General features: G+C 45.1%; 2 protein-coding genes across 10 annotated transcripts in view; one reads left to right on the top strand and one right to left on the bottom strand.

The window, feature by feature from the left end:
• Positions 1-2,868: 2,868 nt before the first annotated feature.
• The window catches only part of LOC105182426 (TWiK family of potassium channels protein 18), a 297,075-nt gene continuing 282,131 nt past the window's right edge, over positions 2,869-17,812 (bottom strand). For all 9 annotated transcript variants that reach the window (XM_025298461.1, XM_025298469.1, XM_025298468.1 and 6 more), the window contains 3 exons: positions 4,804-5,009; positions 4,020-4,311; positions 2,869-3,705 (listed from right to left, as the gene is read on the bottom strand). In XM_025298461.1, the coding sequence (XP_025154246.1) occupies positions 3,425-3,705; positions 4,020-4,311; positions 4,804-5,009 (779 nt within the window). In that variant the 3' untranslated portion in view covers positions 2,869-3,424. The remainder of the gene's footprint in view (positions 3,706-4,019; positions 4,312-4,803; positions 5,010-17,812) is intronic.
• LOC105182425 (uncharacterized) lies at positions 9,276-14,606 on the top strand. The gene is made up of 3 exons (XM_011139835.3): positions 9,276-9,481; positions 9,655-9,684; positions 9,819-14,606. The coding sequence occupies exons 1-3, from the start codon at positions 9,404-9,406 to the stop codon at positions 13,512-13,514; spliced, it is 3,804 nt and encodes a 1,267-aa protein (XP_011138137.2). The 5' UTR covers positions 9,276-9,403; the 3' UTR covers positions 13,515-14,606.

Consider the following 17,812-nt stretch of genomic DNA (forward strand, 5'->3'; position numbering starts at 1 on the left):
CCACTTATGTTCGCGTGAAAGGATATGTAAAGAATATACTTTAACGTAGCAACTTAAATACGGCACGCGCTTATAACATCAATCGCCACGCGCAAAGGTTGCCCCATACGCAGCGAAAATAATCGTTAATAGCTAATTCACAGCTATGCTTTGCTTACGCATTTTTCCCGTGGCCTATTCGAATATTAGTACGAAAGAACGGAGACAGACGTTCTAAACGCAACATTCTTCGGGATTAATGCCTATCCGTAAAGTACCTTAGTTATTGTTCTTGAGCACAGAATTTGATTTCATTCATTTGATTCTAATGTCCAGCCACTGGCAGTATAACAAACAACACATTGCTTATTATCGTTACAGTATTACAAGACCTGCTACAGTTATCGCTGATCAAACGATCGCTTTTCTTCGCTTGCCCAGTTGAAATCGCAACTAAATATTCTACATAAATTCTCTCTCTCTCTCTCTCTCTCTCTCTCTCTCTCTCTCTCTCCCTCTCTCTCCCTCTCCCTCTCCCTCTCCCTCTCCCTCTCCTCTCTCCTTCCGCTCCTCTTTTTTTCTCTTTCTTCGTGCAAATAATTGGTATGTTTAAAGGATTATTCCCCACTTGAGATATTGCTCATCCATTTAGGCAACATGATCCTTGTTCAACGACAACCGGGGGCCGTTATTTATACGCGGATTTCCGTGTACGGCAGTGTGTGTGATTGAACTTACAGTTCGGTAGAATCGCGCGGACGTAAGAAACGGAATGACGGATCGTTCGATAAACATGTACGCGCGCTTGCGCGACTGACCGTGTACGTGTACATCCGTTGATCCATCCTGAGCTAGACGCAAGGATCGATAGCTTAATTATATTACAGACAAGAACGCGTTTATTTTGCGCGAATACTTAAATGTATGGAAATATAAAAAATCCTTACATGTCCCTATCTAAATAGGCGTGTAGAAACATTAAGTCGGTCTCCGTCCGCAAGCCAGGACGTCCTCGAAATCTCATTGAATATTAAGCAGGTGAGCTACACTTGACATCTGCGCGAACATCTGGATTGATTTCGCTCGTGACATGCTTGCCAAGGAATCGATGTCAAGCACAAGTCCGGCATTATCGGAAATTAATTTCAGAAAAGACTCTCCCCGCCTCTCCGTGCCGCCGTGCGTGATTCACTTTGAGGAACTATAACGCTATTATTCAAGGATATGTCAATTCGCTGAAAGATCGCTGCCGGATATTGTTTTTATCTTGTGATTACATTACACTCTATATGTGGAAACGATATCTGCCCCGCGACAAAATGAATCGTGTACTTTCTCACTCATATTTGCATGTAGTGTCGTTCCTGCAGATTCACATTCAGCGCCTTGCAGCGCTCGAAATCTTGACACCTCTTAAGACACCTTGTTTTTTAAGGCATTTATTTGTATCGACGGAACATCAACTTTGCAGCCGATCCCGAAGCTTTCTTGGAAAGCAACGGCTGTACGTGAGATGAATAAAGAAAATGGGGAAATAAAAGGAGAGAGTTTCAACATTTCCATGCACGAAGAGCGTACACGGCCGCGAATGAAATGCACCATTGCCCCTTGGGAAATTATTTTATGCCGGTCATTTGCTCTATTCGTTTTATCGACGACGTAAACGTAATTTCCTGTCGTTAATGCCGGTACGCGGCCGGGTTGCAATGAAGATTACACGCGGCTTTCCAGTTTCTGGGATTTTACTCTTTTCGTGATTCCTCCAATTAATCCAAATTACTTGAAACTACACGACGGAAGACGACGCATCGCGTTCACGAGCAGTAAAACTTCAAACATCGCACCTGCATTCTCCGGCGCACTACTTGGTCATGGACACTTGTTGTCTTTCGTAATCGTAATTTGACGTGTATTTAACACGAAGAGAACTTTGACAACGTTATTTGCATTAATCTTTCCGACACGTGACATTTTGTTTTTGCGAAAGCGGTAGCTTCATATTCCACCAACATTCAGCAAACATTTATTAAGGACACTTCCAGATTAACCTGGTAACGTCTGGTGGAAGTTCAAGAATGTCCGACGACATTTAGGAAACACTTTACCAATCTTGATGCCATCTTACTTAGAACTTACGTAATGCTATTACCGTATTTATCAAATATGACGGTTATGTACTGAATATCATACTTTTCATTAAAGCCCTTATGCTTTTACGTAAACCGAAAATATCAGCAGCGACGTTTTATATTGTTCTGATAAATATGTTATTACGAACAAGACACAAGTTTCGAGATGGCTTCTGAAATTGAAAAAACATCTTTTGTTTTCATTTTGGAGATTATATTAATTTAAAAAGTACAATTATGAACTGCTATGTTTTAATAAAAAGGAAAAAAAACTATAATTTTCAAATTAATCGAGATCATATTAATCGAATCATGAGATCGGAATTTTATTAAAATGCAATTATGCGCCAATATAAGAGTGAGCCATGAGAGCGTGGCTTCATATCGTTTTTATAATGCGGGCGAAAATGAAGCTATCTTGCTATACCGATTTCAAAGAGGATGTCCTACTTGCGTCCACGACTTAAGCACTTGTTTATTCTTGAACTTTTTGAATGTGTCCCAGATGATGTATTGTATACGTTCATCAATGCTCTTTGGTTAATGAAGGTGTACCGGTGATTCTATTATTAATCGTTGGATCTAGAAACACGTAAATTTGTATATTGCGTGATACAAAAATCGTGATAACAGTCATTTATCCATTTAATCCAAAAAATAAATTTAACAAGGATGATGGTCATTTTATAAAATGAATAATTCTAGTGTAAAATATTAGATAATAATACAAAAAAAAAGTTTGTAGTTTTAAGTTTGTAAAAACTCCTCTGAAACTACATTCTCTTTTTCCTCTCTTTTTGTTTTTCGATAGAAAAAGAAACTTGGATGTATCTACCTTTCTACATTTCCGTCCAAATCATTACGTTTTCTGTTGTAGGAACTGTAGATCCAACTTTAATGACAAATTCAACAAAACATCTTATCATCGTCGCGGTTTGACAGTATGGTTTAGCATATACAACGTGTTACATATACCTATTCATCTGGTTACGATCCGTAAAAATGCTGTTAGATAATCCCTAGTTGATTGAACCCGATCCGGCCTCCAGCCGAGGCACGCCGAAGTTTTACATTTCCGTATTTTCCTCAGCCTCTTCGTCCACTTTGGGCAACATATAAACGGCTGATAACGGCGGAACATGATCTTCGAGCTTCAGGATCGGCTTGCAGTCTCTAGTGACATCCACTTGATTGAAGGTGTCCTTCAGGATGTTGATCTCGTTCTCGTGAGCGAATATATTGGTGGGTGGTTCCGTGCCACATATATTATTCTCGTCGGTGCCGTTCCTGTGGCACAGATTGCCCGACGGAAATTGTCACGAGGTCAGCGCGAAGGGGTCCGTCGATAGCTCGTCCACAGACGCGCTCGGCTTCACCGGCTCCGGCTTGTCCGGCTGGTGACTTAGTCGATGGACGATCTCGTCGTGCAGAATGTTGAAGCACATCGCTGTCAGAGCCATTCCTGACATTATGTAGCAAGAGCAAAACCAGACCGTCACGTTTCTTGAGTCGGCGAGGGTGTGTCGGGGGTAAGAACCAGGCACCATGTCGCCGAAACCGATAGTGCTCAGGCTCATGAAGCAGAAATAGCTCGCGTCTAGGTATGAAAGAAGCGCCCCGTTAGCCTTCGTCACGTGTGACACAACTCTCATGTCTACATGTACATATATATATATATATATATATATATATATATGTATTATACATTACGGTTACGTCAGAGTGTTTGCGCCAAATTGTCAGAAACATCAAGGCGATACAATCACGGTAGTTTCTTTCCGGCACTTTGGACAAATTCATCGCGAACACATTCGTATGCGAGAAAACTAACGAAATGCACGCCGAGAGCAACACTAGCAACACTCAACAACCCGACGAGAACATTTTTCTTCAACACGAAGAGAAACTCACCTACGAATGACCAGCCGTCCAATTTGTGTAGAGTGAATGCCCCGGCGACGATGTAGCACAGCATCGCGCCAAGGCAAATACTAATCGGCGCGAATATGGTAACGTTGGGTCTGTCACCCGAGCCGAGGCTCGATACTTCGTCCTTCGGGCTGGCCTTAATTTCCACGGTGCTTGTAAACGTCGATGCATTCGCGCGAACGTAAAAGGGTTCCTGCAGTTGTAGCTGCTGCTGCTGCTGCTGCTGCGCCAGCTCCTCCTGTTGCCGTTTCTTTCTCATTCGCCGCTCTTTCTCCTACACGCATGAAAAACATTCGAATGTAGAAAGAGAGAGAGAGAGAGAGAGAGAGAGAGAGAGACTCGTTTTTCACGCCTGCACTCTCGGAGCGGTACGCTCGCGATCATTTTACACGCGTATTCCAATACTGTTCGTCCGCGTCGCGACAATTTTGAGCAAATGCCGATCGTTTGCACTCTAGTATTGAGTGTCAGTAGCTACGAAGACTGATCCAATTTTATTTGAATAGCGCTCTAACAATAACCAATCAATACTTGGATAGCCATTAATCCTTATCGACCGTGCAGGATACGTACGTCCTTGCGCTAGGCAACGCTATCGACTCGACTCGATGCGCGACGCGACGCGACGCGACATATGCGTTTCTCATCACGTACATCCGGTTTGTTCAACGGGAAAAAGAGCGTCATACTGGCAGTTTGCGATTAAGCTTTTTATCGGACAGCGGCACAAAATTTTCAGTCGGATATGCTGCGCCTCGTCGCTAACCTGCATTCGCCTCTCGTCGTAGCAGCAGTAGCCGCAATTCGAGCAGAGGCAGCAGCAAAGAGCTCGCGTGAAGACACCTCGGGCACATCTCGACAACAGTCCACCTGCGCTGGATAAGTAGACCAAGGTCAAAGGTATCCCGAGACTGGCGTAGCCCATGGTGGCGACTTTCCCCCAGGTGGATCTCGGCGCGATACTCCCGCATCCTGCGGAGAAGGAAAGAAAGCAAGAAAAGCTCAGTGAGAATACTGTGAGAACTCAAGTTGCGGCTGGGGTGGTCGAGCGGTGGTATTTCTTCCCCGGTGAGTCGTTACATTTTCTCCTTGCGCAACAATAGTACAATAGTAGCGATATTACGGCGCGAAGAAAGAACACCGCGGTGGGGCCGCGCGCGGTAGTTAATCTCTCGTCATATTAATCTTCCGGCTTACTTAAGAGGTAATATGCGGAGCGATATGTTTATTCACGCTAATTAACCGCCGCGATAATAAAGACTGTGTGCAGCTGTACGTGCGTTTGCCTGTGCGACTGCGTGTGTGCGCGCGGACCTGAATAAACGTTTGCAATGAGGTTGCCCGGAGGATCATGTGGAAAACGTTTGTTGTTTTCTAACTTTCTCTTTCTTCGCGCGCGATCTACGTGGCTCCCGTCTCATTTGTTTTATCTCGGCCGCAACACCAGTCTCCTTTTCTATCCTTTTTGAGGTTGGGTTACATCCTAATTTAATTAGCGAAGAGATTTGAGACCGACACCCTGAGAAGCGAAGTTATTATAATCCATTGTAACCGACCGAGCTCGGAGCAATTTCGACGCAAGTTTCATTATTACAATTCATACGTCGCGAGGAATGCGAAAGTTGATTAGACCTCATAAAAAGCGTCATCCGGGTCAGCGGGAGCGCCTTGTGCGAAAAGTTGGGGCATAAAACATTCGTAAAAATTCGTGGAATTTTTAGTATCGCAAGAGCTTAAGTTCCGGCAAACGTCTATCAATCGTAATCTCCAAAAACGGTTCTCGCAATCGAGCGGCGAAATTTATAGCGCGGCAGCGACGTCCAATTGGGTTGCTATCCGGGGAATAGATAAAAATATCTACGTAAACGCCTAGCTCCGGAATTTATCTTCAATTCTGCAAAACGATCAAAAGCACCGTTTCATCGAGATACGAATTTCTAACAAATTCGTCGCGATAAACCATATCATTGTTAGCACCGGGGGATGATTTGCACTGACAGATTATTTTTCCTCTTGTTTTGTTTACGGCGCAAGATTTATTCAGCGAGACGCTATCAATCGCTATCTCTCGACAAGTGTATGTCTAAACAGCGATACTCATGTACCGTATTGTCGCGCGTTCGCGCTAAAATTAGTTTGTCGATCGTATCGTACTCGCGATGACAGAAAATCAATACCCGACAAGACAAGGAGGGCAGAGCGATCTTTGAGACTATGGATTAAGAACAAAAGGAAAAGGCCCATTATATATGTATAATAATAGTACAGGAATATGTATAATACGATAATAGTTAGGACAGGATAACAAACCTTGCAGAAATTAAACCAGGAATAAACGTGTAACGATCTTCAACGCTTACACAAGCATATCGATATAAATTTTAAGAAGACGATTAATACTTCACGTTCCTATTGATTCCTAAAAATACTCAACTTCTGTTTCGAATCTGCCAGCGTTTGTGACCCTCTGGTCACAAAGAGGGTAGTTCTCGGGTGAGCAATTGTGCGTATGCCATATCGGGAGATTTAGAAATTGTTCACACGCCGAAAGCACCGAAACCGCTGACGCATGATTTCCCTTACGCGCAACTCGCGACTCGTAAGTGCATCCGCGAAGTGCTCGAACTTATCGCGTACTGTTCGTCGGGCGCCGTTAAAATGATCGCGACCGCGAGTGTAACACGGCAAAGTGGATAAAAAGCGATCGACGTGGGACGACGGCTGGATGCCGAGCAGACTGGAGGCTAAAAGCGGATGTGCAGCGAGGCAGTCGGGATATCTTCAGCGCTGGATCCTCACCGTGGATCCGGACGGCTGGACGTCGCTGGATATCAACGCGAAATGGTGAGTGTACGATTCGAACGCTCGCGGAGCGTCATATCATGTAGCGTTCACGTTCAGACGCAAATTGCATGCTTTTCCGACGAAAGCAGACCACTGCGCGGATGTCGTATATATTGACAACTCGACGCTGCTCAAAGCAGACTTAGGAATTAATGGCACGCACACAGTGCCTGGCGAGACACCCTTTGCGAAGCAGTTTCGCCATTGTTTCGCTTAATTTCCGATAAAGCCTTGAAGGTTCGAGCGCCCTAAATTGCTTACTCCAATTAATTTTATCATCGTGGCGCGAAGCTTTGGCGAAAGCACAGTAGCTGCGGTAGGAGCTTCAAAACTCCGTATTTTACGTAGAATCCTAATTACACACGATTCTTCCTCGCCGCCCCCCCCCCCTACCGTAGCCCTAGCCACCCACCTCCATCCTATTTTTCCAAACAAACGTCGAGTATCTCACGGAGAGCTATTCCATCGTTAACAAACAACGTCATTAATCTCCGCGGATAAATAGGACTCATTCTTTCGCGGGAAAACCCGAGAGAAAAACGTTGCCTTCCTAAAAACACGCGCGCGCGTGAGCGCACTTTTAACTTCCTCGCGCAGTTGTGTATCCGTATGCATCGGCCAACCTTCAATCTCGACCGGTCGACCTTGCGATGCAAGTAACACAGAAGCGCAATATGCAGTGCTCGCGCGCTCGCGTTTCACGAGTTGATTCAAAAATTTACGCGCGTGCGAAAATAAAAGAAACGACCGGCGCAAAAAAGGGAGAAGCAGGGAGAAGGAAAAAGAGAGAGAGAGAGAGAGAGAGAGAGGGGGAGACAGAGAGAGAGAGAGAGAGAGAGAGGGGGGGGGGAAGAGGGGAAGCCGTTGTGAAGCGAAGGTCCTGGCAGAACCTAAAAAAGCGCTCGGTCGAGATGCGGCGGGCGGCGCGAATCGATTGCTCGACGCCGCTTAAGATAATGGATCGCCTATCGGAATTGCCCCGGTACGTGTATGATAGTAGCCGCCGGCTTGGACTGCATCGTCGATGGAATTGCAGCTGCGGAAGCTCCGCGGAACTGCCACGAAGGCCTATTCGTCACTGTCCCGCCGCCTTATCGTTCACGACGGCGCGACCCTTTCGGTTGGCCGTTATCTGTTGCCATTTGTTACAGGCTACAGCAGATTGTCAGCTTCGGTTTTATTGGCCGGCAAGTAAAAATATACTCCGCTCAATCGTAGGGGCGCAGGAAAGCTCGGCGCTTCCGAGCGCATCGCCGAGCGCATTTACGAGACTGGAACGGACGTCGCATTGTCGTGTCTCGTACGGTCCCGATGGAACGTTTTGATGATAACGATTATTAACTCGCGCTAGCACGCTCCAATTCGTACGAGTATATATAAAATCGAGAAGAGAAAATATTCATTGTTTTAACATACGCTCTCTCTCTCTCTCTCTCTCTCTCTCTCTCGCGCGCGCGCGCGCTTTCGATCGACTCATGGCACGGTCGGGCTAGCGCTTCGGTAAAGGTATCGAAAACAATTCGCACCCGACGACGGAGAAAGCGGAAATTTGAAGCACGAATGGCAATTCCCTGAAGCGCGGTATTTCGATGGAGCGAATTTTTCACGCGAACTGATCCAGTATTTTTGTATCCTTCCAATACTCCTTTTTATTGTGCACGCAGTTGCAGCGCAGTACTGCATCAGATATTTTTGTTGCCTATCTTGCGCGATCGGCGGTCTCTTTTTTTATCCAACTCTTTTTTACCCATGTGTCAAACTGGGTAGTATATCTTTTGTTATGCGCGCGACAAGGATGACACGTGTTGCGATATTGCGAACGCGCGTTTTCCTAATCACACGTTATCCAATGATTTAAATGCTGTCGTAGCGTATAATCCAACTTGGGAAAAATTCACGTCATGTACAGACGTAGAAAAAAAAAAAAAGAGAGAAAAGAAAAGGAACGATAATAATACGACGGAATAACATTCGTCGATGAAATTAGAAATAATATTCTCTTCTCGGTAGCGATATAACACACAGTAATGTAACGATAACATGGCATAAGTAACACACCGTCGTTTTAAAGATGTTATCAACAATAATAAATCAAACAGCCGTATCTCTCATCTCGCTCGGAGCAGCAGCTCGAGCCGAGAGAGGCTGAAGAAACGGCGGAGGAGGGGAACGCTGACCCATACGGAACAGTAAAATTTAATTATCAGTTAGCAATAACATGCTCTTGCCGAGTTACTCGCTCTCAGCCGTAGTCGTACATACACCTGCATAATTTTAACCATGTCAATTCGATTGTTGTTCCATATAAAGGCGCCGCCCTCGTTACGGCTTACCTCAGTCTTTGTGGTATGCTGCGTGACGCAACTTGCTTATAAAGAAATACTGTGTAATGTGAAACGGTTTTATGCGTATGTAGGAATATATATACATATATGTATGTATATGTATATTATATATGTAAACGGCAATCGATTACCTCGTGTGCCTCCGTTTAATTTCATTCGAGAGTAACGTTGTATAACATGATGGTGATCAATGCAATAACTCTAACTGTCTTTATTGTAACTGGAATAACGCTTGTGACGTGTGCAGTCTCCATAGTAAGTTATATTTTCACGAGTTATTAGTAATTTAAATTATTAACCATATGACGAAAGAGCATTGAGATCTTAATTAAGATGATAGTTACGTAAATATTGCGATTTAAAGAAATAAAAAGTGGAATCGCTGCTATCAATGGTGAAATAGCAATTTTAATTTTTTTCTCTTTCAGGACAAACGACGTCCGGAATCAAGAAAGACAGTAAGTGATAACGCAAGAATCTCAGGATAAAGTAAATGAAACAGCTACGAGAAATCTATATGTATAATTGTTATAATTGTTAAATTTGTCGTCAGTATAAATCGCATAATCAGTAATCAAATTTCTTATTTAAGGAAACTGGGAAGGGGGTTGGACACAAACGCCACGATGACAATACTTCGGATGGCCTGGCTCTTGCTCTTTCAGACTTCGAAGTCGTGCGCAGATCGTTGGGTCCAGTGCCAGCCCAGAAATATATGAACAAACCAAATTCTCCGTTAACGGAAGGCGGCAAGAACAGAAAAATAATAGAAAAGTTGAAACTGTCAGTGACACTCCGTGAAAACATACGTTACATTTTCTCGTACTTACTGTACGGTCATGAGAATGGATTGACGGAAGAACAATATGCATCCTTGCACATGCTTTATGATATCCTGAGAAAAAGGATGGTGCATGTGTACAACATGTTGCATATTCTGCCTAAATTAGAAAACAAGGACAAGAATCAGCAGACAAAGATCGTATTGTCGTCAATGATAGAAAATCTTCCGCCGTATCTTTCGTGTACGGCTAAATTCCTCATCGGCGAGATACAATTGAAGAAAATCAATTTGAACGTATTGCTACGGCCAACGAAATCCGAGAGATTCAATTACTTAGCCAATATCAGTCGGGACTCGATTGTTCAAAGTAAAACAAAAGATACTGAAGAAGAATTAAGAGAGCACGATAAATATTCAAACATCACTCAGAAAGCCCTCGGTCCGATGTTTGCGAAACTCCTTCATATTTTGCACACAAGCACCGGATCTCTGTCGCAGGAACTATTCGGTCTGATATTGATGAACTTACCAACATCTAACGACGATCCTGTACTCGAAGAGAACATCAGATATCTATATGAAGTGACCGGAAATAATCTTATTATAAACTGGGATTTCATCGGAAATGATCCCGTCGGCAAGGATGCCTATACGCTCGTGTTTTCTGTGCTCTCCAAGATTCTTAACAATCCAAGCACAGATACCGCGGTAAAAAACGCAGCAGTCTACGTGTACAATCACTTGAAGATCACTCCTTCGATTTACGATAATCCGAACTTTAAGTATACGTACAACCTGATTAAACAAGACTTGGACTTGGGACTATTGCTCTCAGCCATTGTTCCGCAAGAATTCGATGAGGATGCAATCCGCATGAAGGATCATCTGCTGAGGTACTTCATGCAGAATTACAGGAATAAAGATCTGGATGAAGCCGTCAAGGGATTCAACAGATTTGGCTACGACAATCCCTTGGATCTTCTTATGGCGTTCCTAACGAGAATATTGAATCGCATTCCGGCGTCGAAAATAGAGATTCTACAGCCGGCTGCAGCTCTGCTTTCAGCTGTAATCATGAAGAAGCACGTCCGGACTTTCACGCCCTTTGTATCGCCCGAAGTTGATATACTGATACTTTTGGAATCTCTCAGGAATCCCGATCTAAATCCGATGCTTCCAAAATTAGTGGATTCCATCAAACTCGAGCTGACTTCGCATCCACGAATGTCCGTGCTTCTGAGCACCTTGATACCAACGGAGAAAGATAAATGCCTAACAGCCAGGCAATGCCTGATAAATACGTTCCAGCAGATACAAAGATTGCACGCCCACTTGCCTATAACCTTGGCAACGAAGATTCAAAATGTACTATACATTCTGCAAACAACCGTGCAAACACACACATTTTCCATGCAATATTCCATGGTGCCGCAGAATGTAGATTTCTATAATATGGGCCCGAAGAATCCAACTATGATGAATGATGTGAATAGTATGATAACTAAACTAGACGTATCGTATGCATGGAACGTAAATAAATATATCGGCGAAATGGGTCCCCACACGCAGGAGAAGTCGACTGAACGAGAACGAGAAAATCCCACAATTACTGCGTCCGTGGAAACGAAAGAACCTGCTATCTTAAGCCCGTTACTCCACTCGACGTCTCCTCAGACTTTCTACAGCACGACGCGTCACACAACAACCATGGAAAGTATTCCGGAAGAATTTAATTTCGAGACTGAATACTCTCATGCTCCAGAAATGATTGAGTCATCGCGAAAATCGTCTTATAATATACTACCGCCAATCCCCAAACACGCATTAAAACCGGGAAAACTTTACGAACATGTGACACATATTGCACCTTATAGCTCCATGTCTCCGGAGTCGTCCGAAGAAATATCTGAAAACACCGCGCCGAAACTTTCGCTCGAAGAAACGTCGGTCTCTGGAAATATATCAGCTGCGATAGTATTGCCGCCGCTTATAAAACCCAATCGTCCTCTCGCGGTACAACTGTCCAATAATGGCGTTCCCGTTGTAACGACAGATGAGCGTCACGACGGTACAGAACCTGAAATTGTTCTGCCAGAAATCCAGCTACTTCTCAAATCTCCCGATGTAGACAATTTCTTCGAGAAAGTCGACACACCGATAGCAACGCGCGTACTACGGCCACTGTCTGCCATATTCGGTAAGAATTACATCAGCAAGATCCTGAAGGACGTGAACCCGAGACTTTACCCCACGAATATCGCCTTGCTGACGGCGTTATTTAAAAGAGCCAAGAACCATCCACAAGTGGCGAAAATGCCGGAGCTGATGAGCTCAATTCGCGAGTACATCGCCGGTATGGAATACGTCTGTCCGACTATACTCCTGCCCATCGTCATTTCGTTAAAGAGGCTAACATCGGATGTCGTGTATTCCACGTTCAATCCGTACGACCTTACGCATAGTGAAATCAGCGAAAACCCGCCTGACGACAGCTCATCCGACACTGTCACCATTCCTCTCGTCAATCCTACAACATGGCTACAACCGATCAATCCGTCCGATCCTTACACCGATTTACTGCCCACCTTGCCGAAGGACGACGCTTTCGGAAAGAAGTTACGGGTCCTCAAGAGAATCCTAACGCACGAGAAGATCACGGAAATACTCGGGCCAGATTTCAAACCACTCTTGTATCCGAATAAAGGTGCGCTTTTCACAACGCTTTTGCACAAATTGCAGAAAGTTAAAGCGATCCAATCGAACGCCTCGCTAAAGTCCATAATCGACTTGTATATACACGCGGTTCAAATATCGTCGATGAACACCAAGGTGTCTGAGAGTAACCTCTTGAAGATGATGTCGGAATCCACGGGTCACTGGCAGCCTGAATTAACCAGTTTGACCTACGCCTTGCCGGTACCCAAAAGCGACGCCGAGATCGCCATGATAAAGACGATGCAAGATTTCCTCGTCAATCCTGATCTTTTAGAAAAATTGCGCATGGCTAAACCTCCGATGACCATGTCTCGCGGAGAATTTTTGCGTAAAATTATCCAGAAGGTATTGTCCAGCAATATGCATCTGGAGAAACGAATTCTGAAAGCGCTTAAATACTACAAAGACAAAGTGATGATCAGCGATATGGGTGCTCTGCCGATCATATGGATGTGGGTCCAGGTGTACGTGGTTAAGGCTGAGGTGAAACTCGGCGATATGATTCAGAAAACGTTGGACTTTGATCGATTGCCGTACCAGGAGAAATTGGCGTACAACAATCTAGTGACATATTTAGCGGAGAATCCTCACTTCCTCCAGAACAACGAGGACTTTGCATTTGAGAAATACAAGACGCAAGGAGAATTTGTTAAAGCTTTCTTGAAATATTTACTGAAGAAGGCACAAGTTAGCGATCACATTAAGAAGAATATTCGTATGTTACTCCCACGTGTGGTGCTAACTGGACCAGGAGCGGTCCCGTTGCCAAGCTTTTCTGAATCCTTTTGAAAGAGCGATAAGTATCGGGTCAGTCAAAAAATTCAAGTCTAGAACGTTGTCGAAGGTAATGATAACACTTGCTTGATAAATGAGTAATTTATTTCATTAAAAGCAATAATGTTAAATTTGACTAAAAAATTAAACGACTGACCCAACGATATAATTTAATGGTATAATTCTTTGTAAAAAGCGCAAATCTTTGAAAACGCTATTCAGAGTTTCATGTTATATGTTATATTTTATATATTATAATTATATTATCGATGAGCTTCCTGTGACTACGCTTCACGTATAAGAGATCAAAGGTTACCGATTGTTTAATTTAAAATTGCGGAAAGAGTGATGCATATGAGCGATACATGTAAGCCCGTTCTCAATATAGTTTGTAAGGAGGGAAAAAACAGAAATCTAATATGTGCCGACAAGTTTGCCCCACCGTTTCTTCTTCACTCTCTATATTTATATTTACGCCGTGTACTCTCTATTTCTGCTTCCACTGTCAATCTCCAATATGCGATTCTAGTGCGTCGTCACATGATTATTTCGATATGGCAAAACGATTACGTGTCGCGCGTTATACATTTTACTCAAAGACAGACGGAGTGAAGGCGCGCACAATTTCAAAGAAACAAATAGATATGCGAGTCGATGTAACGAGGTGGCTTCGCCGCAATAAAAATGGAACAGACGCGTGACACGCGAAGCGGAACGAAACGAGAAGCGGAAGCGACGGTAGGGATTATTTATTTTGCACGGCGACCGCAACCCGCGGGGATATTTTCCGCGAGACGGCCGACCAAACTGTCTGGAAAACGAGGAAAAATTACATCAGTGAAAAATAATAAACCCCGACCTGCCTTCGCGTGATCGAAGCGAACTGTAAGCTATCAAAATAAGGGGCAACGATAACGACATTGACGATAGATGGTACGAATGTTCGTCCTCGCTGAGAAGAGGGTCAACTATGCACGCTTGGTTTATGACGTTGCCTATAAACGGCGAGAGCTTAAACAGCTATATACAGAGTCAGCGTCTGGGTAAGCGGCGCTCGAAGCGAAACTAAGAGCTGTCGTCACGGGAGAAAGAAAGAAAAAAAAAAAAGAGAGTAGAAAATAAACTAGAAAATTCTCGTATTTTTATATATTAACGATCATTTCATTTTCGCTCAACGAAACACAAGCACACGATGTCACATCCTCTCTTTCTCCAGATTTACTTCCTGGCGTCTCAACGATAAGAATGCTCAAATCACAGTACGTCGATAATCGAAATATGATCGGTCACTCTTGCGACTTTCGACTACTCGGCTTTTGGGGGCAGAGGGAGTAAAAAAATCGAGAAATTTGACCATAAATCACAAGACAGACCTTGAGCCACAAAATATCTACGATATTGTTATTCCTGTCGCGCCAGAAGCACGACAGTTTACCGCGCGACGCGCAATTCCGGCGACGGCGTCGGGGGCGGCGGCTTTCTTGCCGACGTGAACGGCGCGAATTCAAACATTCCAGCCGCAGCGGACGTCCAAGAACAGGGATATTTCGAGCGGCATTCTGGCCGCGCTAACTTATCGCGCAACACTATTTCGCCTGTTTAATTTAGCGGCCAAAATAATTTACATACGGCAGGAAGAGAGGCTACAGGCTTGCTCGCTCGCTCGCTCGCGCAATAACATCTCGAAGATGAGCCGTATGCTGCGCCGGGTGGATGCATCGCACGTGTAGACATGTATCCTGGGGGGTTGCACACTCAACCTCGCACTACGTCTCCGACATCGTGCCTCTGCTGGAGGGTTCGCAGGATCCGACATAACCCCCGAGGTCGTAACGGTAAGTCTCTCGGCGTGAGGACCCGAAATTAATAACGCGACCCGGCGCAAATACGGCGCACATAATTAAAGCGATATTACGATCCGGAGCAGGCGCAGTATCGTCTACCGGTGCGGCCTGCATCGAAGATGTTATTTAGCCGCGCGCGCGCGCGCGCGTGCGCTGAATTTAGCTGCTGAAAGCAAGGGTATTACGCTCCGATTCGCAAGTTACCCGCGAGGCTCATCGCGAATGTGATTAGACCGCGCGTGACGAATGGCCGGCCCTTTTTCACGCGTAAATGCTTGTCCGCGGATGAGTTCAGAAACAACGAGAGTGTCGCGGAAACATCAAATTACTGTACGATAATTGGAGTCTCCGTCAAAATGACGGCGTCGCTGCCCGCCCGCGCTGCCTTTTTCGACAGCGAGCCCGCCACTGCGGAAGCACAATTTGTGCTAAATAAAGGCAGGTGCAATATTCGCGGGATATGATTTGCAAGCTCACCGGAAGGGACAACAAAGCGGGTGCTTCAGCCGAGTTTCCTCAGCAATAAAGCGCGATAACCTTCGTAAAGTAGAACTACCGACCGAGAGGTATCCTCGAACACGTAGAACACGCGTGACGATGACCGCAAAGACGACGCCCTCGGCGGAGAGTTCGCTGGTAGGATAGGTCGGGGCCACACCGGCGGTACGTTTAGGATGAATGAAACAAGACAAGAAGCACAAAAGAAGAGGCAAGCGGAAAAAATGGGGCAAACGATGAGGAGGAGGAGGAAAGTACTAAAGCAGCGACTCTCAAGTTTTATCTCTCGCTGTTCTCTCTCTTTCTTTTTTTTTTATTTTTTTCTGCTAACGGCGAGGCTTCGAGATTTATGCAACGCGATGAAACGCGTTTACGTATCTCCGCGCCTCGATTGCAAAATCGAGGCTCATTCATGAAGACACAAAGGCAAGTCGTTAAAATACGAGGGAACGTCCACAAGCGACGCGACGATAAAGCAATTAATCTGCTCGGAAAATTTGTTTTTCCCCTCGTGCTGCGCGCGTCGCGCGCAATATAAACGCTTGTTTAAAGACGCTGTCATTTCTTCGGAGAGTCACTGCGCTAAGAGACAGGGTGCAACCCTGATGTATGAGATACTCCTCCGCGGGTGTTTCTACATGGCGGCACCGTCGGGGAAATGTTAGCCCATAAAATATATCTCGAGCGTTGGCTTATGCCGCGTGGAACCCAGCAAGATGTTTCTATTTCATAGAAACGCCCGTCTTCCGGCTTTGCACGGGGTGGCGCGACGAAAGGCCAGGGCGTTGATAGGACTAGACCGTAAATCACGTGGGAGCTATTCGATGTCTCGCTACGTCCGACAATTCCGTCCAACGAGTTTGCTACCGCCACTCAGCGTTATCGCGCAGATTTCGTCGCAGAGGCGGACGCGATTTAGACTTTTACTGCGCGATGCGCCGAGTCCCTTGTTTCGCAGTGAACGTAGCCGAAACAGCGGGCGCTCAGATTTAAACGAAAACAGCGCACGTGTACGCCGTAATGAAAAGCAAAGATCGTCGCGCAAAGGCTGTCGAGTATTTAGCCGAGAAAGGCAGCATTCGCTCTCTGCTTGACTTTGCACGCAATAATAACAACAATAATAATAATAAGAATATAGCCGTCGAGAGTAAAAACAAGTTGGGTGTCATAGAAGCGTAAGTCTATATCGAATGCACTCTTCGTACAACCAAGGTGCAGGGATAAAAACGCGACAGGGTCAGACCATAAATCACACACTAAGCAATCGATGCGACGTGTCTATGTTGTGCACTGTCTTCCGTACAGTTTCCGCTGTCACGATGGTCTTTTTACATCGACAGAGAGTGTTTGTTTTACGAGTGGATAGACCGGAGCAAATTGTCGAGTTTCACAAAATACGCGACTAAGGGACACGCAAACAACATGAATTATTAGCGAGACAATATTGTACAATTCTACGGGATGAATTTACGAACGGAACGGAATATTATCGCAACGAGGTCGATACGGGCACGATAAACGTCAGCGTGCTGAAATAGAAACATCCGCATCGCGCATCAGTAAAATTCTACACATCATTATTGCGTTTCGGCTCTCTCCTTCCCTGTGGAGGGCTTATTTCCCCGCTGCTGGTCCATCATTTCCGCGGCATGATAACGTCCTCTCGTCTGTATCCCCGACGCCTCGCAGTATGAAGTGTCGTGGAACGTCGACGAGGATCCCGTAAAGTGCACGAAAATTCCACGGAATCCGGGAAAAATTTATGGTCCGGATGTTTACCAACGTGGAATTCTCTCAGGCGCTCCCACACAGTATAGGATAGTGTAGAGCCACCACCTCTTGCCCTCGCTACTCAGCAGGGGGTGGCTATTAGTAGTAATTACTGGAGCAATAAGTCTCTGCCTAATACTTCTCTCCTCTGGCCTTTCATCTTTCCTCCTCCGGGCGGCATTTTCTGCTCTTGTCGCCTTC

This window comes from Harpegnathos saltator, unplaced genomic scaffold (assembly GCF_003227715.2).
Source record: "Harpegnathos saltator strain DR-91 unplaced genomic scaffold, Hsal_v8.6 scaffold101, whole genome shotgun sequence".
NCBI classification, from domain to species: domain Eukaryota; kingdom Metazoa; phylum Arthropoda; class Insecta; order Hymenoptera; family Formicidae; genus Harpegnathos; species Harpegnathos saltator.